This window comes from Lissotriton vulgaris, chromosome 7 (genome assembly GCF_964263255.1).
Source record: "Lissotriton vulgaris chromosome 7, aLisVul1.2, whole genome shotgun sequence".
Classification (NCBI taxonomy): Eukaryota; Metazoa; Chordata; class Amphibia; order Caudata; family Salamandridae; genus Lissotriton; species Lissotriton vulgaris.
Genome location: NC_141695.1, coordinates 946,008,815 through 946,026,935, shown reverse-complemented (window position 1 = coordinate 946,026,935; position 18,121 = coordinate 946,008,815). Strand labels below are relative to the sequence as shown.

Below are 18,121 nucleotides of genomic sequence, written 5' to 3'. Positions count from 1 at the left end.
TCACTACAGCACCAATATTTCAACAGGAGAGAGGGAAACAATGTATATTTCCTTGTCTCTAAACACAAAATTGATATTCTATACAATTTTCTCATTACTTTAGAATAAAAGGTTGCCCAGGAGGAGCGTGCACAAAAAGAAGTGATCAAAAAGAAGTGCAGTGAATCAAGAAAAGAAAGGAAATTCAAAGGAATAAACAGGGTATTTACATTAATTTCAATGATTACGGTCTTGCAATTTCCGTAATATAGTCACCTGGCCCATACAAAGATAAATCACAACTAGTCTCTAAGTAATATAAACACAACAGTCATGTCAAATGTGTGCACTTTTTGACAAAATAATGGGTCCAAGGTGAAATTAGTGTCGTCGACGTTTCGACTCGGCTTAAAGTCGTCCGGTGGGTTAAACCTGGACCATGCGAGTCTTCATCAGGACATTCAATAATGGGGCAACCAAGGGTTAAAGATGACCCCAAGGATGTAAGGCTAGACTGCATATGTGTCGTACTCAGTCAAGACTGGATCCTTATAATGAGGATGATTCAATCGTCCCTCAAAGTATATTGTTCAGTATAGTCGTTTATATTCAACTCCTTTACTCTCTTTTTGTGGGTAGGCAGTTCTTGAGCAACTTGTCTCAGTACATCACCGCTCCTGTCCTCCGTGGATCAGGTAGCGTTCTGCCGTGTTTGTCGTTCTCATAAGATTCCCGAGTCTAACCGCCACTCGCCGCTACGAGGAGCCTGATTGGTGTGAAGCTAGGCGCTTTGTGGCTTCTTTTCTGTCTGCACTCGCTGACTGACTGCGGGCCGGCCAGCGGCGCGAGGTGGGGGTGTTACCGTGAGGGCGCCCGGTAGGCGCGTGGCACCAGAGAGAAGGCGAGAGAGAGCAGCGAGAGCGGGGCTCCAGCCGGCATCTGGGCAGAGCGAGGACGCATTGGTCACCATGAGCGACTTCAAGCTGGGCATCGTGAGGCTGGGCCGGGTGGCTGGCAAGTTGAGAGAGGGCAGGCCGCAGTACACAACCATGCGGTAGACAGAGCAGCTTCATGCAGGGCTGCCTGCAGAGAGGGGGAGGCAGACCCATGCCTTGGTTGAGAGCGGCCCGTTGGAAAAGGCAGTGCAGCCGGACTAGGGAGAAGATTGGCGGGGAAATAAATAGCAGGCCGGTCTTTAGGGGGATGGGATCGTGAACGGCAAGTAATAGGGTGGATACCGGTGTAGCAGGTCCGTGGACAGGGAAGGTGCGGCGGCTCCGGCGGAATGGGAGGAGAACCACGAGGCTGTGCCGGGGAAGGGCCTCCCAGGAAGCTGTCACCGGGTGTGGCGGGAGAGGAGGCAGCACGTCGGCCTGTCCCGGGGGAGAGATGGGTCCAAGCGAGGGTGTGTCGCATCTGAAGGGTCCTGCAAATGGAGAGTTAGGGGCGCCAAGGAAAACCTTATTTTTTTCTGAATACTGTGCTTGGCGTAGGAAGGGTGAAGGGGGATTCAAGGCACCTCCAAAAAATACAAACAAGAAAGGCCTCTAAGCCCCCACCAGCACTCCTCTCCTAGCATCCACACACACTGCATCAGGGCATCCTTGTTTCATTACCGAATTGGAGCACATGCTTGGGCCCTTGGGAGAGTCCGAGGCAGTGGACGCAGAGCAGCAGCCAGTCCGGGCTCCTGGACATCGGCTCCAGACTCCCCATGCTGATCTCCAAACTCAAGTCCCTGCCCCGCACCGGCCTTCCCTGCAGGACTGGGTGGTAGGTGGAGCAAGAGAAGGCTATGACAGCGGGTGCACCCAGTCATGGCATGGCTCCGGGGCAGCTCGGTGGTCCCAGCATCCCCATGAAGTGATACCCCCTCAGAAAGCTCTACTGGGATTCCTCAGGCTGTGCGAATGCACCCCCCCCGCCCCGGAAGGAAAGAAGCCACTGTGCAGGCGCAGCTGCATGTCCCACGGGAATATACCCTCGGCTGGTGTCCTGCTCATTGCTTCAGCTTGCTCCCTCAGTACAGTATTCTAAAGTTATGAAACCGTCTTCATGCTTTTATCTCGGATGTCAACCCTGGTAGGGATGTCTTTGGGGGCAGCCCAGTGTCATCTGAGGAGGCCTTGTTCCCTGCGGTTTGTGGAGGGGATGGAGTGTGTGAGTTGTGTTAAGTCAAAACCATGGTGTAGTTGCAGTAGTTAATGGTTGTGCGTGCAGTTTGGATCAGGATGGGTGGGAATAGTGTCATCTCTTTTAAAAAAAAAAGAGATTTGTTTACGCCCAAAGAAGCAATTTTTCTGACATTTGCAAAAATTTCACACCGCTCAAAATAAAATAATATAGTTTGGTTTCCATAATGATTGATTTTGGTTTGAGGCCCGGGTACGTTTGCCACATGGGTGGTAATTTACTGGCCCGGCCTGTATTTTTATGTTCATACTAGCAAAATAAAATTGGGACGAGCAGTAAAATCATTTTTTTCCCTTTTGAAATATAAATGTAAATACATTGTGCAATCACTTAAAACATATTTTAAAGTGTCTGAATTGTTTCGAGATGATTATTAAAGCAAACTATGGAAAATTGCGATAGTACCAAAATATGCAGACAATTTTAGACAAACTATTTCTCACCTACCAAACCATGGCACTTCTAAAATAGCAAAATGTAAATAAATGGCCGTTAGTTTTTTCTGAGAACGTTGGCAATCGGGGCTGGGACTGGGAAGAAAAGGATTTCTAAAGGACTGTAGGCTTGAGAAAAGGGGATGCAGACCTGCTGCTGTACTGAGATGTACCAATTCAGTATCAAATAAATAATTAGGTCGACCAGCCTCGGTGTAAGTCTGCCACATGCTCATTTCTTTGTTAGAGGAAAACCAGGAGGGTGAGTGGGGTCAGATACACTTCTTTCAGTCAAGAAGGTGGCGTGGATTGGGTTCGTCTAGATCTCCCTCTTACTTAAATCCTCTAATAGTTCACTCTGAAAACCCATCCATTGCCTGAGCAATGTGCAACCCTGGGCAGTGTTTACCAAATCAGCTCTGGGTCAGGAAATAACAAACTCTCACGGCTTGCTTATCTTAACCCCTCCCCTGCTGGTGACGGAACCACTCCGTCATCAGCCGTGGTCGCGCTGTGCTGATGACGGAGCGGTTCCGTCACGGCCCGCTGGGAACGCCTGCGCGGCGCGGATTCCGCGCCTGCGCTGAAAGTTCCATTGAGCGGGCGGGGCCGTGACAGAACCGGTCCGTCATGAGCACAGTGCAACCGCGGCTGGTGACGGAGCGGTTCCGTCACCAGCATGCGCCCGCCGCGCGGCCCCCCCCCTCCTTAGCACTGCGGCGGAATAGCCGCCGCAGTGAAGGGGTTAAGAGTGGTAGCTAGTCGAAACGTCTGCCCTCACACCATTCTCTCGGTCAAAGCTATGGCTCTCAGTGCCTTTGGCCACCAAACCGTCCAAAGTCAATTGGCTATGTATCGCTTTGGTTTGCATTTTACCTGTGATGTGTATGTGCCTTGTATGCACTCTAGACTATTCTTTAGCTATGTCTGCTTGTAGATATCCGGTCCTGCCACTGTGCTTGCTCCCCTGCCCCCTGGCTGTGCTTTCTTCCCTGCCCCCTGGCTGTGCTTTCTTCCCTGCCCCCTGGCTGTGCTTTCTTCCCTGCCCCCTGGCTGTGCTTGCTTCCCTGCCCCCTGGCTGTGCTTGCTTCCCTGCCCCCTGGCTGTGCTTGCTTCCCTGGCTAGGCTTGCTTCCCTGTCCCCTGGCTGTGCTCGCTCCCCTGTCCACTGCCTCCCTGCCTGTGCTTGCTCCCCTGCCCCCTGGCTGTGCTTGCTCCCCTGCCCCCTCGCTGTGCTTGCTCCCCTGGCTGTGCTTGCTCCCCTGCCCCCTGGCTGTGCTTGCTTCCCTACCCCCTGGCTGTGCTTGCTTCCCAGCCCCCTGGCTGTGCTTGCTGTGCTTGCTTCCCTGCCCCCTGGCTGTGCTTTCTTCCCTGCCCCCTGGCTGTGCTTTCTTCCCTGCCCCCTGGCTGGGAAGAATTCTTCCCTGCCCCCTGGCTGTGCTTTCTTCCCTGCGCCCTGGCTGTGCTTTCTTCCCTGCCCCCTGGCTGTGCTTTCTTCCCTGCCCCCTGGCTGTGCTTGCTCCCCTGCCCCCTGGCTGTGCTTGCTCCCCTGCCCCCTGGCTGTGCTTGCTCCCCTGCCCCCTGGCTGTGCTTGCTCCCCTGCCCCCTGGCTGTGCTTGCTCCCCTGCCCCCTGGCTGTGCTTGCTTCCCTGCCCCCTGGCTGTGCTTGCTTCCCTGCCCCCTGGCTGTGCTTGCTTCCCTGTCCCCTGACTGTGCTTGCTTCCCTGCCCCCTGGCTGTGCTTGCTTCCCTGCCCCCTGGCTGTGCTTGCTTCCCTGCCCCCTGGCTGTGCTTGCTTCCCTGCCCCCTGGCTGTGCTTGCTTCCCTGCCCCCTGGCTGTGCTTGCTTCCCTGCCCCCTGGCTGTGCTTGCTTCCCTGCCCCCTGGCTGTGCTTGCTTCCCTGCCCCCTGGCTGTGCTTGCTCCCCTGTCCCCTGGCTGTGCTTGCTCCCCTGTCCCCTGCCTCCCTGCCTGTGCTTGCTCCCCTGCCCCCTGCCTGTGCTTGCTTCCCTGCCCCCTGGCTGTGCCTTCTTCCCTGCCCCCTGGCTGTGCTTTCTTCCCTGCCCCCTGGCTGTGCTTTCTTCCCTGCCCCCTGGCTGTGCTTTCTTCCCTGCCCCCTAGCTGTGCTTTCTTCCCTGCCCCCTGGCTGTGCTTGCTCCCCTGCCCCCTGGCTGTGCTTGCTCCCCTGCCCCCTGGCTGTGCTTGCTTCCCTGCCCCCTGGCTGTGCTTGCTTCCCTGCCCCCTGGCTGTGCTTGCTTCCCTGCCCCCTGGCTGTGCTTGCTTCCCTGCCCCCTGGCTGTGCTTGCTTCCCTGCCCCCTGGCTGTGCTTGCTTCCCTGCCCCCTGGCTGTGCTTGCTTCCCTGCCCCCTGGCTGTGCTTGCTTCCCTGCCCCCTGGCTAGGCTTGCTTCCCTGCCCCCTGGCTAGGCTTGCTTCCCTGTCCCCTGGCTGTGCTCGCTTCCCTGCCCCCTGGCTGTGCTTGCTCCCCTGTCCCCTGCCTCCCTGCCTGTGCTTGCTCCCCTGCCCCCTGGCTGTGCTTGCTCCCCTGCCCCCTGGCTATGCTTGCTCCCCTGCCCCCTGGCTGTGCTTGCTCCCCTGCCCCCTGGCTGTGCTTGCTCCCCTGCCCCCTGGCTGTGCTTGCTCCCCTGCCCCCTGGCTGTGCTTGCTCCCCTGCCCCCTGGCTGTGCTTGCTTCCCTGCCCCCTGGCTGTGCTTGCCTCCCTACCCCCTGGCTGTGCTTGCTTCCCTACCCCCTGGCTGTGCTTGCTTCCCTGCCCCCTCACTGTGCTTGCTTCCCTGTCCCCTCACTGTGCTTGCTCTCCTGTGTGTGTGTTGCTCTGGGTGTGTGTGTGTGGCTCTGGGTGTGTGTGTGTGGCTCTGGGTGTGTGTGTGTGGCTCTGGGTGTGTGTGTGTGTGGCTCTGGGTGTGTGTGTGTGTGGCTTTGGGTGTGTGTGTGTGTGTGGCTCTGGGTGTGTGTGGCTCTGGGTGTGTGTGGCTCTGGGTGTGTGTGGCTCTGGGTGTGTGTGGCTCAGGGTGTGTGTGGCTCTGGGGGTGTGTGTGTGTGTGGCTCTGGGTGTGGGGGGGGCTCTGTGTGTGGGGGGCTCTGTGTGTGTGTGTGTGTGGGGCTCTGTGTGTGTGTGTGTGGGGCTCTGTGTGTGTGTGTGTGGGGCTCTGTGTGTGTGTGTGGGGCTCTGTGTGTGTGTGGGGGGCTCGGTGTGTGTGTGTGGGGCTCTGTGTGTGTGTGGGGCTCTGTGTGTGTGTGGGGCTCTGTGTGTGTGTGGGGCTCTGTGTGTGTGTGGGGCTCTGTGTGTGTGTGGGGCTCTGTGTGTGTGTGGGGCTCTGTGTGTGTGTGTGGGGCTCTGTGTGTGTGGAGCTCTGTGTGTATGGGGCTCTGTGTGTGTTTGGGGCTCTGTCTGTGTGTGTTTGGGGCTGTGTGTGTGTGTGTGGCTCTGTGTGTGTGTGTGTGTGTGTGTGTGTGTGTATGTGTGTATGTGTGTGGGGGGCTCTGTGTGTGTGGGGGGCTCTGTGTGTGTGGGGGGCTCTGTGTGTGTGGGGGGCTCTGTGTGTTTGTGTGGCTCTGTGTGTGTGTGTGGCTCTGGGTGTGTGTGTGTAGGGGGCTCTGGGTGTGTGTGTGTAGGGGGCTCTGGGTGTGTGTGTGTGGCTCTGGTTGTGTGTGTGTGTGTGGCTCTGTGTGTGTGTGGGGCTCTGTGTGTGTGTGGGGCTCTGTGTGTGGGAGGGGCTCTGTGTGTGGGAGGGGCTCTGTGTGTGGGAGGGGCTCTATGTGTGTGGGGTGGCTCTGTGTGTGGGGGGCTCTGTGTGTGTGGGGGCTCTGTGTGTGTGGGGGCTCTGTGTGTGTGGGGGCTCTGTGTGTGTGGGGGCTCTGTGTGTGGGGGGGGGCTCTGTGTGTGTGTGGGGGGGCTCTGTGTGTGTGAGGGGAGCTCTGTGTGTGTGGGGGGGCTCTGTGTGTGTGGGGCTCTGTGTGTGTGGGGGGCTCTGTGTGTGTGTGTGAGGCTCTGTGTGTGCGTGGGGGGCTCTGTGTCTGTGTGGGGGGCTCTGTGTGTGTGGGGGGCTCTGTGTGTGTGTGGGGCTCTGTGTGTGTGTGTGTGTGGGGCTCTGTGTGTGTGTGTGTGTGGGGCTCTGTGTATGTGGGGCTCTCTGTGTGTGTGGGGCTCTGTGTGTGTGTGTGGGGGGCTCTGTGTGTGTGTGTGGGGCTCTCTGTGTGTGTGTGTGGGGCTGTGTGTGTGGGGCGGGCTCTGTGTGTGTGGGGCTCTGTCTGTGTGTGTGGGGCTCTGTCTGTGTGTGTTTGGGGCTCTGTCTGTGTGTGTTTGGGGCTCTGTCTGTGTGTGTGTGAGGCTCTGTGTGTGTGTGTGAGGCTCTGTGTGTGCGTGGGGGGCTCTGTGTCTGTGTGGGGGGCTCTGTGTGGGGGGCTCTGTGTGGGGGGCTCTGTGTGGGGGGCTCTGTGTGGGGGGCTCTGTGTGTGGGGTTCTGTGTGTGGGGGGCTCTCTGTGTGTGTGGGGGGCTCTCTGTGTGTGTGGGGGGCTCTCTGTGTGTGTGGGGGGCTCTCTGTGTGTGTGTGGGGCTCTGTGTGTGTGTGTGTGGGGCTCTGTGTGTATGGGGCTCTGTCTGTGTATGTTTGGGGCTCTGTGTGTATGGGGCTCTGTCTGTGTGTGTGTGTGTGTGTGTGTGTGTGTGGCTCTGTGTGTGTGTGTGTGTGTGTGTGAGGCTCCGTGTGTGTGTGTATGAGGCTCCGTGTGTGTGTATGAGGCTCCGTGTGTGTGTATGAGGCTCCGTGTGTGTGGGGCTCTGTGTGTGTGTGTGGGGCTCTGTGTGTGGGGGGGGGGGCTCTGTGTGTGTGTGTGTGGGGGGCTCTGTGTGTGTGTGTGTGGGGGGCTCTGTGTGTGTGTGTGTGGGGCTCTGTGTGTGTGTGTGTGGGGCTCTATGTGTGTGTGGGGCTCTGTGTGTGTGTGTGGGGCTCTGTGTGTGTGGGGCTCTGTGTGTGTGGGGCTCTCTGTGTGTGTGGGGCTCTCTGTGTGTGTGGGGCTCTCTGTGTGTGTGGGGCTCTCTGTGTGTGTGGGGCTCTCTGTGTGTGTGGGGCTCTGTGTGTGGGGGGCTCTGTGTGTGTGTGTATGGGGCTCCGTGTGTGTGTGGCTCTGTGTGTGTGTGTGGCTCTGTGTGTGTGTGTCTGTGTGTGTGTGTGTGTGTGGCTCTGTGTGTGTGTGTGGCTCTGTGTGTGTGGTTCTGTATGTGTGTAGGTGGCTTTGTGTGTGTGGCTCTGTGTGGGTGTAAATGGAATAAGTCATGCATTTGCGAGCTATTAAGCTATTGGCATTGTAAATGACAATGCCATTTATTTGACGATTACGCTATTGGCAATGTAAATGACAATGCCATTTATTTATGGTTTTAAAAAAAATAAAAAAAAGTCATGAGCAATGCCAATAGCTCTACCTTTAATAATGCCGAGACCATTGCTTTGTAAATGCTTGTTGATTTGTGTGACCCTTATTGGTCTATGTGTGTGCAATAAATGTCTTACACTCCTCTGTGTTCGACCTAAGGCTGCTCGCCCACACTACCACTAATAAAGCACTTTGGGTTTGCATTGAGCCCTGTACACTTCTTGGGAATATCTGGACTCTTTGCACTGTATAAACCGCCTACTGGTATAACCTATACAGAGAGCCAGAGGTACCACGAGGAGCACAACGCGGTGAAACTGTAAAGTATAACAAACCTACAACACAAAGTTCTGATAGTATGTTTACTGTTTTAGTGTGCCTCCCTGACCCACCCTGAAACCGATGAGGCTCATTGTAGTCAAGAACGGAGGTATGTTGATATACTATGTACAGATATGGAAGTTTATTCCAGAGGGCGAACTTCAGAAGTCGGCATGCAGCGCAAAAAACGCAGTTAATTGAAACAGAATGCCTGTTGTAAAATATACACGTGAGAAACAATAATGTGAATGAATGCGGTAAAATTAATTACACCAATGCGTCTGAACTAAGACATTTTTCGACCCCGTGTCACTCCATAGAAACCATCTATCAACTTGCCAAATCTGTTATCTGAAATCCAGAAGGCGGCTTACAGCACAATAGTAAAACGCTGTTGTAGAAAACAGAATGCCTGCTGAGAAACGAACGCGTGTAGAAAAAGAATGCAAGCGAACGCTACACAATAGATTATACTAACAGATACTAGACACCCATCAACTTCGTGTCACCCCATAGAAAACGTCCAAAAACTTACCATCTTTACGATCAATAGTACCATGAGCAGGCAGTCAAAGGAGACATAATGCCTGCTGCAAAAGGAACGTGTGAATGAAAATTACACCTTTAAAATAATACACCTTTAAAATAATATAATCGCATGAATGCATTTGAAGCATGAAACTTTGAAACAACTGAATCTAAATGCCTACCAATCATGAAAAACAATGAAATATGAGAACTATTTTGCCAATTATGAGTGAGTTGACCCTATTCTTTAAGTGGGGAAGTCAGTGCTAAGTATTGCCATTTTTTAGTTGCTGCGCATAATATGCGTTTTATATGTTCCTGGTCCATCCAACCAGTGTGAAAGTCTTATATGTTTTCCCTTACCCTTACCCCTGTCCTCTATGTTGTTTTTTTGCAGGTACTTTTTGACCTCTTAAGGAGCTACATAAAGCTATGCTCCTCTGAATTTTCTTATCACCACTAGAGACGTGAGAGGTCTCTAGTTCACCCCACGGTCCTGAAGAAAGCCCACATGACCTATCAGGCATATAGAAGGGCTGAAACATGTCGACCTTGTATTTCACTTAGTGTGTACGAGTCATAATAACTCGTGTTCACCTCCTTAAAAATTTTTTAACCATTGCCTCCATATACAGAACGAATAAATAATTTTTCTGATTAAGAGAGACAATTTTAGCCATCACTTTTTCACAATCACTAATCACTACTGTTTTTAACAATGGGTAATGCCTCCTGGATGGAGGTTGCATGACAAAAAACAACCCAATGATTATGCACTCACGTGCGAGGGACGGCGGACAAAAAGATATACCGCTTTATACCACACCTTTACCAGCACGTGCATGAGGGTTAATATTGGGACGATTCGGAACAGTCACAGCATACCCAGAGTTATGCAGGACAAGTGATCCTTTCCCCCCCTGATAAGTACAGTTAACCAAAGGAAATTGGTAGGATCACAAATTCCTTCTTCCCTCCACATTGATACAGATAACCTATACAGAGCCAGCTTCCTACAGCTTGTGATATAAGATCTAAATGGCTTTAGGTCAAAAGATCGAAGAGGGCAACAGTTCAGGTGCAATCCATTGCTTTTCTAAAGAGGTATGCAAGAATAAAATCTACAATACATACATCAAAAAAGGACTCGGACACTTGTAACTACGTTACAATAAGTTCTCTAGATAACCCTCATAAACGCTATGTCAGTTTTTGTGCGGTTTATATAGATTCTCCGCCCCACATAGACGTTGTGGCATTTTATCATTGGGTGATCTAGTGTGCTACATGCCAGCCTCAAGCCTGAGGCAACCTCTGGAGTAGCGTAGTAGTGTCCAGAGATATGTGTAGAGGTACCCCCACAAAAGAAGGTTATTCTTAAAAACCAAACCTACATCCAGGCAACTACTTTAATTATAATAGGATGTGATCTGGTATTAAAAAGAACAAATGGGTATACTTTTGGTTCAAGTGACTGGATCCTCGCATATCACTTTCAACATAAAGTCAACATGTTTCTGCTCCTTATGGCCCAGCCGGGTCTATGGAACATTCGTCAAGACAAACACATTAAAATTGTACTCACACCATTTGTGTAGTATTCAGGGGTCTTGATTTAATCCACCGTAGTTTTTTTAAAGGCTCAATTTTACCTTATTGGTAGAAAATATCCTCGTCCTCGGGGGAATTGGACTCAAGAGTCCCAGGCCGCAGTGTTAGGCGAATTCCGCGTCTGGTGCTGGCTCTGCCCCCGGAGAGCCATATACATAGCAAGCACAATCCTTAAGGAATAGGCAGGGGACCAGACTATTTATTCAGTGCCTTTAGTCATACAGATGAACACATTTCTGCCTCCCAGAAAAACAGGTAACCGCATGCATTTAAGCCAGGCTGAATTATTTAAAAAGTAGAGTTGTAATTTATGAGTGCTATCTTTCGGAGAAGCTACTGTTGTCAGAAATGAGTTGCCAGAGAAGATATTCCTTTTTTTTTAATGCAACCACCCAAGGCAGATGGGTCAATCGAAGTGCATTATTGGTAGTAAATCATTCTTCTTTGGCTCTTTTTTACTGGCCCAATGTGAATGAACCAGCACCAACTCAATCACTAGTATTTGGATCAATTCAGATAAACGTTTTTGTCCTGGTAGTGAAACATTCTTAATTATTTTTACTGGAAGTCCTACCTCTCCCATAGGATATCAGGTTACCTTATTACATTTAATAAGTGATAACAATTGCTTGGTAACAGGTAGATATGTCCTGTTTGATCTCTAAAGAATTGAAATGTAAAATCCCCTTTCATGGTAAAGTTTGATTTTAAGCAGGGCCACTGGAATTATGTGACAGGAGAGGGCCAAATTATGTGGCAGGGTAAGGCATATTATGCGGCAAGAAAAGACAAATTATGCTGCATATTGCAGCACATTTTATAACAGTATTACTTCATTGTTTTATGATTTCTACACTTAGTACGTCTGTCTGGATATTGGTTGCACCTCAGTACCAGTTTAAGACCCAAATATAGCAATAGGCAACAGAATGGTGACCAGTCTAGCTTTGTAAAGGGCCTTCTACTAAACGGCAACACGCTTCACTGCCTTTTTAGTAACCTTTGAACTGTTTGAGCTAGAAACAAAATATTTTTGGTTAAAATCTGCAGATTATGGATTATGCAGCAAATCTATAACTATGTGAATGTTGCAGTGACCTCACAATTGCATAATTCCAGTGCCCCTGATTATAAGTCACAATTCTGAAAGTGCCACTTTTATAAAGCTGGTAATTTCTTGACCTAACTATTTGGTGCCTGCAACCTCTGTTTTGTGTCACATGACTAGGCATAGTTGGCGTTTGGCCTTAGTGTATTCCTGCCAGATAGTGTAACAAAGGGGGACTGGATGTTGGCAGGATGTTTCATCCTGCCAGCAAAGCCTCACTTACACTTAAAAGGGGCTGCCCCTGCACACCCATAAAGAACTTCACACTAAAATGCCAAAACCATCAGTGGGGGGGAAAACGTTTGAAGTTTCTTCCACTTAATCCCTGTTTAAATGGAAAACTCTCTTTTAAAACTAGAGATCACAATAGGAAACCGGGCTTGTTTCAGGAGTAATATGAGAAAATATTTGTACAAAGAAAGAGGAGGGAATGCATAGAAAACTTCACAGCTAAAGTTAAGGCAAAAGTAAGTGGGAAAAAAACTAGACCTGGGACAAGCACAGGAGGTCAGTGTTACGAGGAAAGATGAGACTACTCTGGAGATTTAGCTGGAGCTGGTGACTGTATAGTAAGGTGTAAAGTCAACAGGGAAACTAGAAAACTGTCCCGGACATGAAGTCCCTTACACGGTATTAAACCTCATATATCTATACTTCAGATGTCTAGTACTGTCTACAGAACTAGTGTAATAAGCATATAATGTTGGCTCAAAGTTTGTGTTTTCCATATATATTATAAGGGAATCGTTTAAATTCTCAGCAGATTATTTCCCTGGATTAATTTAATTCATTTCTTGTGGCAATCAGTTAAAGTCATGTTGACTTGTTGCTTTGGATATTAGAGTGTGTGTCAGATATAATACACATATTGTAGGGAAACAGGTTGGAAGTAGACAGAGTAAAGCCTGTTGATTCTAGGCTCACTGATCACATGAAATAGTTACAGATGTTATTCTGAAAGAGAATTTTTTAGAAATGTTCCAATATCTATTTCAACCCTCATCAAAGTAGCTGTATGAGTCCGAATCAAAGGCAGCTCCGAATGATAAATATAACATGTGCTGTCATTCTGAGTATTGCATTCTGTATTCCTCGTGATAAGAAATCATTTAGTTTCCCAGTTTAGCCTCTTAGTTCAGGGAAATTTTCTCTTGGACTTCTGCCTTTGCACTGACACATTTGTGATAAGAATACAGAAAAACAATTGATATTCATGTGGTGATTTATTACTTATGGTAGATATTTTTTTGACTGGTGAATTAGTTATAGTAGAACAAGGAGAAATGAGTTTTGAGTGCAGCTTCGTCATTTGACAACGTTGCAAAATAAGGTACAAATCACTTTCGCTTCCTTTTCCACAAATCTGTCAAAACAGAGTGCTTAAAATAGCTTAGTGCCATTATTAAGTAATTTGTTGGAGAAAAACTGCACATTTATGTCTTAGCTTGTAGGATTAATATAAAAAAAATCAGAAAAGCCAAATTGAACTTTTTTACTCCCAAACATTTAAAGCCCTTAACATATCAAAAACAATCTTTGCTGTCATCAAAGACGTACGTAAACCGCAAGTCACGCTTCTTTGGAATTTTCATGTGCTGTTTGCTGTCATTTTATGGCTGATTTCTTTGATAGTAAAATCTAAACATTGTTTGACCAACTTTCTACGTTTGTAGTAGATAAACATATTTTATACCCTTAGCAAGATGGGTTTCCACACTGGTCCTAGTATGGAAATTACACTGCTCTCAGGTTTGGATGAGTTGGACTGCTTTTCAGACATCAGTATGTCAGTCGCCCTCATACTTTTGGATCTGTCGGCGAACTTCACACAATTCACTGTAAAATCCTGCTGTCTAGGCTCCAGGATTTTAGAGTTGGAGGCCTTACTGTAGCATGGATGTCAAATTTTTTTAATTTTGGCTCACTGTTCTTAATTTCTCGTTTACCTTTACGCCTGTGCATCTAGACCACATTGATCCATTTTATCCCCTTATTGTTGATAATTATGGCGTTGGTGTTTGTCTGAAGTAACTTTTGAACCGTTTGAGCTAGAAACAAAATATTTTTGGTTAAGATCTGCAGATTATGGATTATGCAGCAAATCTATAACTATGTGAAAGTTGAGGTGACCTCACAATCACATAATTCTAGTGCCCCTGATTTTAAGTCCCAATTCTGAAAGTGCCACTTTTATAAAGCTGGTATTTTCTTTGCCTAACTGTTTGGTGCCTGCAGCCTCTGTTCTGTGTCACATGACTAGGCGTAGTTGGCGTTTGGCCTTTGTGTATTCCTCCCAGACAGTGTAACAAAGGGGGGTCTGGGTGTTGGCAGGATGTTTCATCCTGCCAGCACAGCCCCACTTAAACTTAAGAGGCTGCCTCTGCACACCCACAAAGAGCTTCACACTTAGCCGTTTGTCACCCCAGACATCCTTGGACCATGGCAGGAAGGCAGGCAATTCCAAAACCTTTTGACATTTGACATTTCTTCCACTTTAAAGCTGACAGCGGGAATAAAAATAGAACCTGCAGACCCAATCCTCAGTTTATTACTGGACCTGCTGAGGACTCTCAGAGGACTGCCCTGCTAGATAAGGCCTGCTGTTTACTTCATATGACTGCTGTTATGCTCCCAGAGGACGGCCCTGATTGAGACCTGCTTTGTTGTTTGAACTAGGCCAGAGTAATTCCAAGGGCTAGTTGGCTGGCCTCCTGTTCAGAGCTACAGGGAGCTGAGAAACTCCATCAACTTGGATTCTGTCTGAAGTGATTCCTACCCTCCAAGTGGTGTCCACCCAGTCCAGCACCCTTGGAAGTGCCTATGCCCAAACAGCCAGAAACTGAAACTTGGTACTGGCAGAAGACTGGGACCTACCTGTTTGCCAATTCGACTGTGGTACGTTGCTGGTCAGCCTTATACTGTGGGAGCTCCTTCTATGGTCCTGTCTGCAACAGCAAATCCTGTTCAGTGGGCCCTCCCTGAGAAGGTATCCAGCCTCTTGGAACTCTTGTCGGCTACAGCCAGCAGCCTCATCCCGCTAGGGTCTTCAAATTCCAGAAAGTGCCAAAGTCCAAATGAAGAAATCTTCACCGCAGCCTCGTCCAAGGACTCCCTGAAAACGACGCCTCTTCCTCGGACACCGCCAGCTGCCTTGCCCTGCTAAACTAACTTTTCAGGCGTTTTCTCTTTTAAATTTCTTTTAAGTCCTTCGTTGAGGTCTGCCTTAACTTTCAACTCTGCCCCGGTCTTTCAAGACCAATATCCGCGGTTGGCGCTTTGTTCTTTTCAGTGCTATTTCTCTGTTTAAAAATTCATAACTCTGTTTCTGCAGATTGGATTTTCGTTGTTTTGATGACGTTTTATTTATTAAATTTTACTCTGTTGTTCTTGTGTTGTGTTTTCACTTTATTACTGTTTGCATGCTGCATAACTTTATATATTACTGCTAAATAAAGTCGGACTGCTTTTGTGGCCAGCCACCAGTGTTATGCACAAGTTAATTTAATGAAGTTTGTGGTTCACCCTGACAATGATTGTGGTTGTTGCTTGTTTAAGGCTCACACCCCCTTCAACCAAAACCCCAATCTCTCTTAAGCGTTCGATTCACATTGCCTTCTTATAGATTTGATATCCAAAATTGGCTAGTATTATAGCTATTGTTTTTCTATCCATCATGGTATTTTACCTTAATTGTTGTCGGAAAATATTGTAATTGACTCAAAAAAATCTTTACATTTTTGCCCTATTGTTTTTTACTTGTTATTAATAGAAGTGCCCTTAAATCTGCTTCCTGAGTTGTTTTGGAGTGCTGTTGTAAGACGATCATTAAAATGAGAAAAACAATTGTGAACTCGTAGACAATGATGATGAATCAAACCTCTACCTTCCTGGGGATTTAACACTTGCACAGCTCTATTGAGGAGTTAAGACCAACTCTGGGAGAAAACTGAAATTGAAGACATTTTTGCTATATCAGTATCAAACTTGATAATTATGTGAATTATAAATGAAATATAAATGAAATGTAAAAGAACCTGTCATCAGTTGAAAATTTGTCCTGAATGCCTATCCGAAGAAAAAAATTGGGACCTAACTATGTTTTTCATAGGTAATCCCATAGTGTATATGAAATCTTAATCAGTGTAAAACATCAAATAGGTTTTTCCACTACACAGACTACAAAAGATGTTTCTCATTTAATCAACAAGTGTATGTCGCTCATGCATATTATCAATAATAAATCAATTTAGCTGTTAGCTCTACAGTGTGTCTAGCACTTGTGTTTCCCCAAAATATCATGCCTCCTTACACCTCATACTTATAAACTGCTTATAATAAGATATTCAAGAAAAGAAGAACATTTCAACACTGAAAAGTCAGGGAAAAAGAAAATGGGATTTAGTCACCTATTGAGGTGTGGGATGAAATCTGTAAAACAGTACTGTGATGACTGAACATACCAAAGGAACAGTCCAGGTGAAGGACAGAGCTTCCTTTTTTGCGTGCGGACGGTATTTGATAGAGGTAGTAACAGCAAGGCACGCCACTCCTTTAATCCTTCTTACTGGAGCTTCAGGGTAGGTTCAGTACAGGCACGAAGAGGATCCAGTACACCGCTGATATCTACTTAGAGAAACACACACTTGCATTCTTTCTCAGCACACCAGCAAGCAACACCATTTTCTTACATGCAGAGCAGAACTGATCTTATTGTCCGACTTCTCCTGCATCACACAATCTCACCTGTCTGCTGTGTCCAAACAGCAGTTTGCTGCTCCCCTGTCTGTGTTTAATATGCACATGTAGGTGGTTAACCTGAGACAATAATTGAACTTCCTCACTAACATACCTACCTTTAAAATTGATCAATTATGTGTACAAAGACTAACCAGGTTTTCTCTTTGATTACATACAGAGTGCATTAATTCTCTATTGTTTTGGTCATTTGGGGATGCCTGGGATTTCTCAGGTCCAGGGAGTGCAAGCTGCTGCAGCAGTGACTCTATCCCTTTGTTCTTTCAGGCCTATCTGGTGGAACTGGGTCATAAGGATGACCATGCATCTGTCCTTATTCTAATGTAGGCTGTCCCCATCATTCTCACACCATGGCCCAGCTGCTGCTGCTCCTGTAATTAGGGGGTAGATGAGCCAGTGGCCATTCTGGATCAGCTGGTGGATGGTGGCGGACTTAAGAATTGCATGAAGGTGATGCCTCCATCCACGTCTGTACGTGGGCCTTTGCATATAAAGAAAATGTGTTCTGACTGACCCACTCATTGGTAATTACTTTGGTCATTTAAGCATTGAAAAGCTATGTTGACCATGTTGGGATTAAAACCTGTGACTTTCCCTTAACCCAGTGAGCTATTTTATGGGCTTTCAATGTATTCTCAGGCTGCATGGTTTGTATGTTTTAGCTCTCATGTCCCTTTCTTTCTTTCTAGGTCAGTTTAGAGGAAGAAGATGAACATGAGGAAGCGAGGGAACCCCGAGTTCGAGACACGCCAGAGGACATCATCTTTGAGGCTGCAGTGAATACCATTGCTTTTCATCCTACTCAAGATATTTTGGCTGCAGGCGATCTTGATGGAGATGTTTATGTGTAAGTGCATTTTTTATGCTGTAAAATATTACTGTAATCTGCTGCAAAGGTGTACATCTTCATTTACCTTCACTTGTGTTTCTTGGTCTCAACTGGAGCATTGTATTTAAATATTTAGGCCAACTATCCAGAAGGATAACAATGGAGGCATTTCAGAGAAAGCAGACTAGAATGGGAATGGTTTAACCTGTTTTTCCGTGAAAGAAAATATGTAAAGGAATCTGGAAAGAGCTTGGATGAAAACCTTCAGGGGTTCAAATTAAATTGATGCACCAAAAAAGGTTCTGTTTGTTTAGTGCGTTTTAAAGGGGCCAAAAGGTATGATGTGGGATGTGACTGAGAGCCACATGGTTCTAGAGAGAGGCCGATGACTAGAATAAATTGTGCACAGAGCACAGTTCTGGCTGTTTAGTCCCCCCCCACACCCTCTAAGTAAAGCCCTGGCTTTAAGAGCTATAGATCTGCGCAGACATTGAGTTTATTAAATGTGATTAGCATATACTATCTTTGTTTCGATTCTTTTACCCCCTCCTGTAGAATAGATTTGAGGGCTCATGATCATTGGCCTTGGTGAGTACAAAGGGAGTGCTTTGATTATCCTACTGGAATTTTAATAGTATTTGAAGACCAATCAGCAGTATCCACCACAGATGCTGCCAAGGATGTGTCTGCTGACCCATAATCCATAGAAGAAGCTTCACAGCCTCTGTTGTCTCTTAGAAGAAGATTCAATTAATTTAATAAGTGCTGTAAAAAACAAGATTTTACTATGGTTGGCAGAGACATCCATCTCATACCCACCAATAGAAGCAGTCCAGTGTTTACTTTTTGGACCTGACTCTAGGAGGCTTTACATCTAATCCTAGCTATACCACTTTACAACACAGATAGATAGTAAAGACTCTATTCAAAAGGTGGACATATCCCCCTTTCAATATGGAGAGCATTCAATA

General features: G+C 47.7%; 1 protein-coding gene across 1 annotated transcript in view; it reads left to right on the top strand.

Moving 5' to 3' along the window:
* WDR55 (WD repeat domain 55) overlaps positions 1 to 18,121 on the top strand; it is a 266,386-nt gene that overhangs the window by 75,301 nt on the left and 172,964 nt on the right. Inside the window, exon 3 of the mRNA XM_086931380.1 lies at positions 17,011 to 17,168. Within this exon, the coding sequence (XP_086787506.1) occupies positions 17,011 to 17,168 (158 nt within the window). The remainder of the gene's footprint in view (positions 1 to 17,010; positions 17,169 to 18,121) is intronic.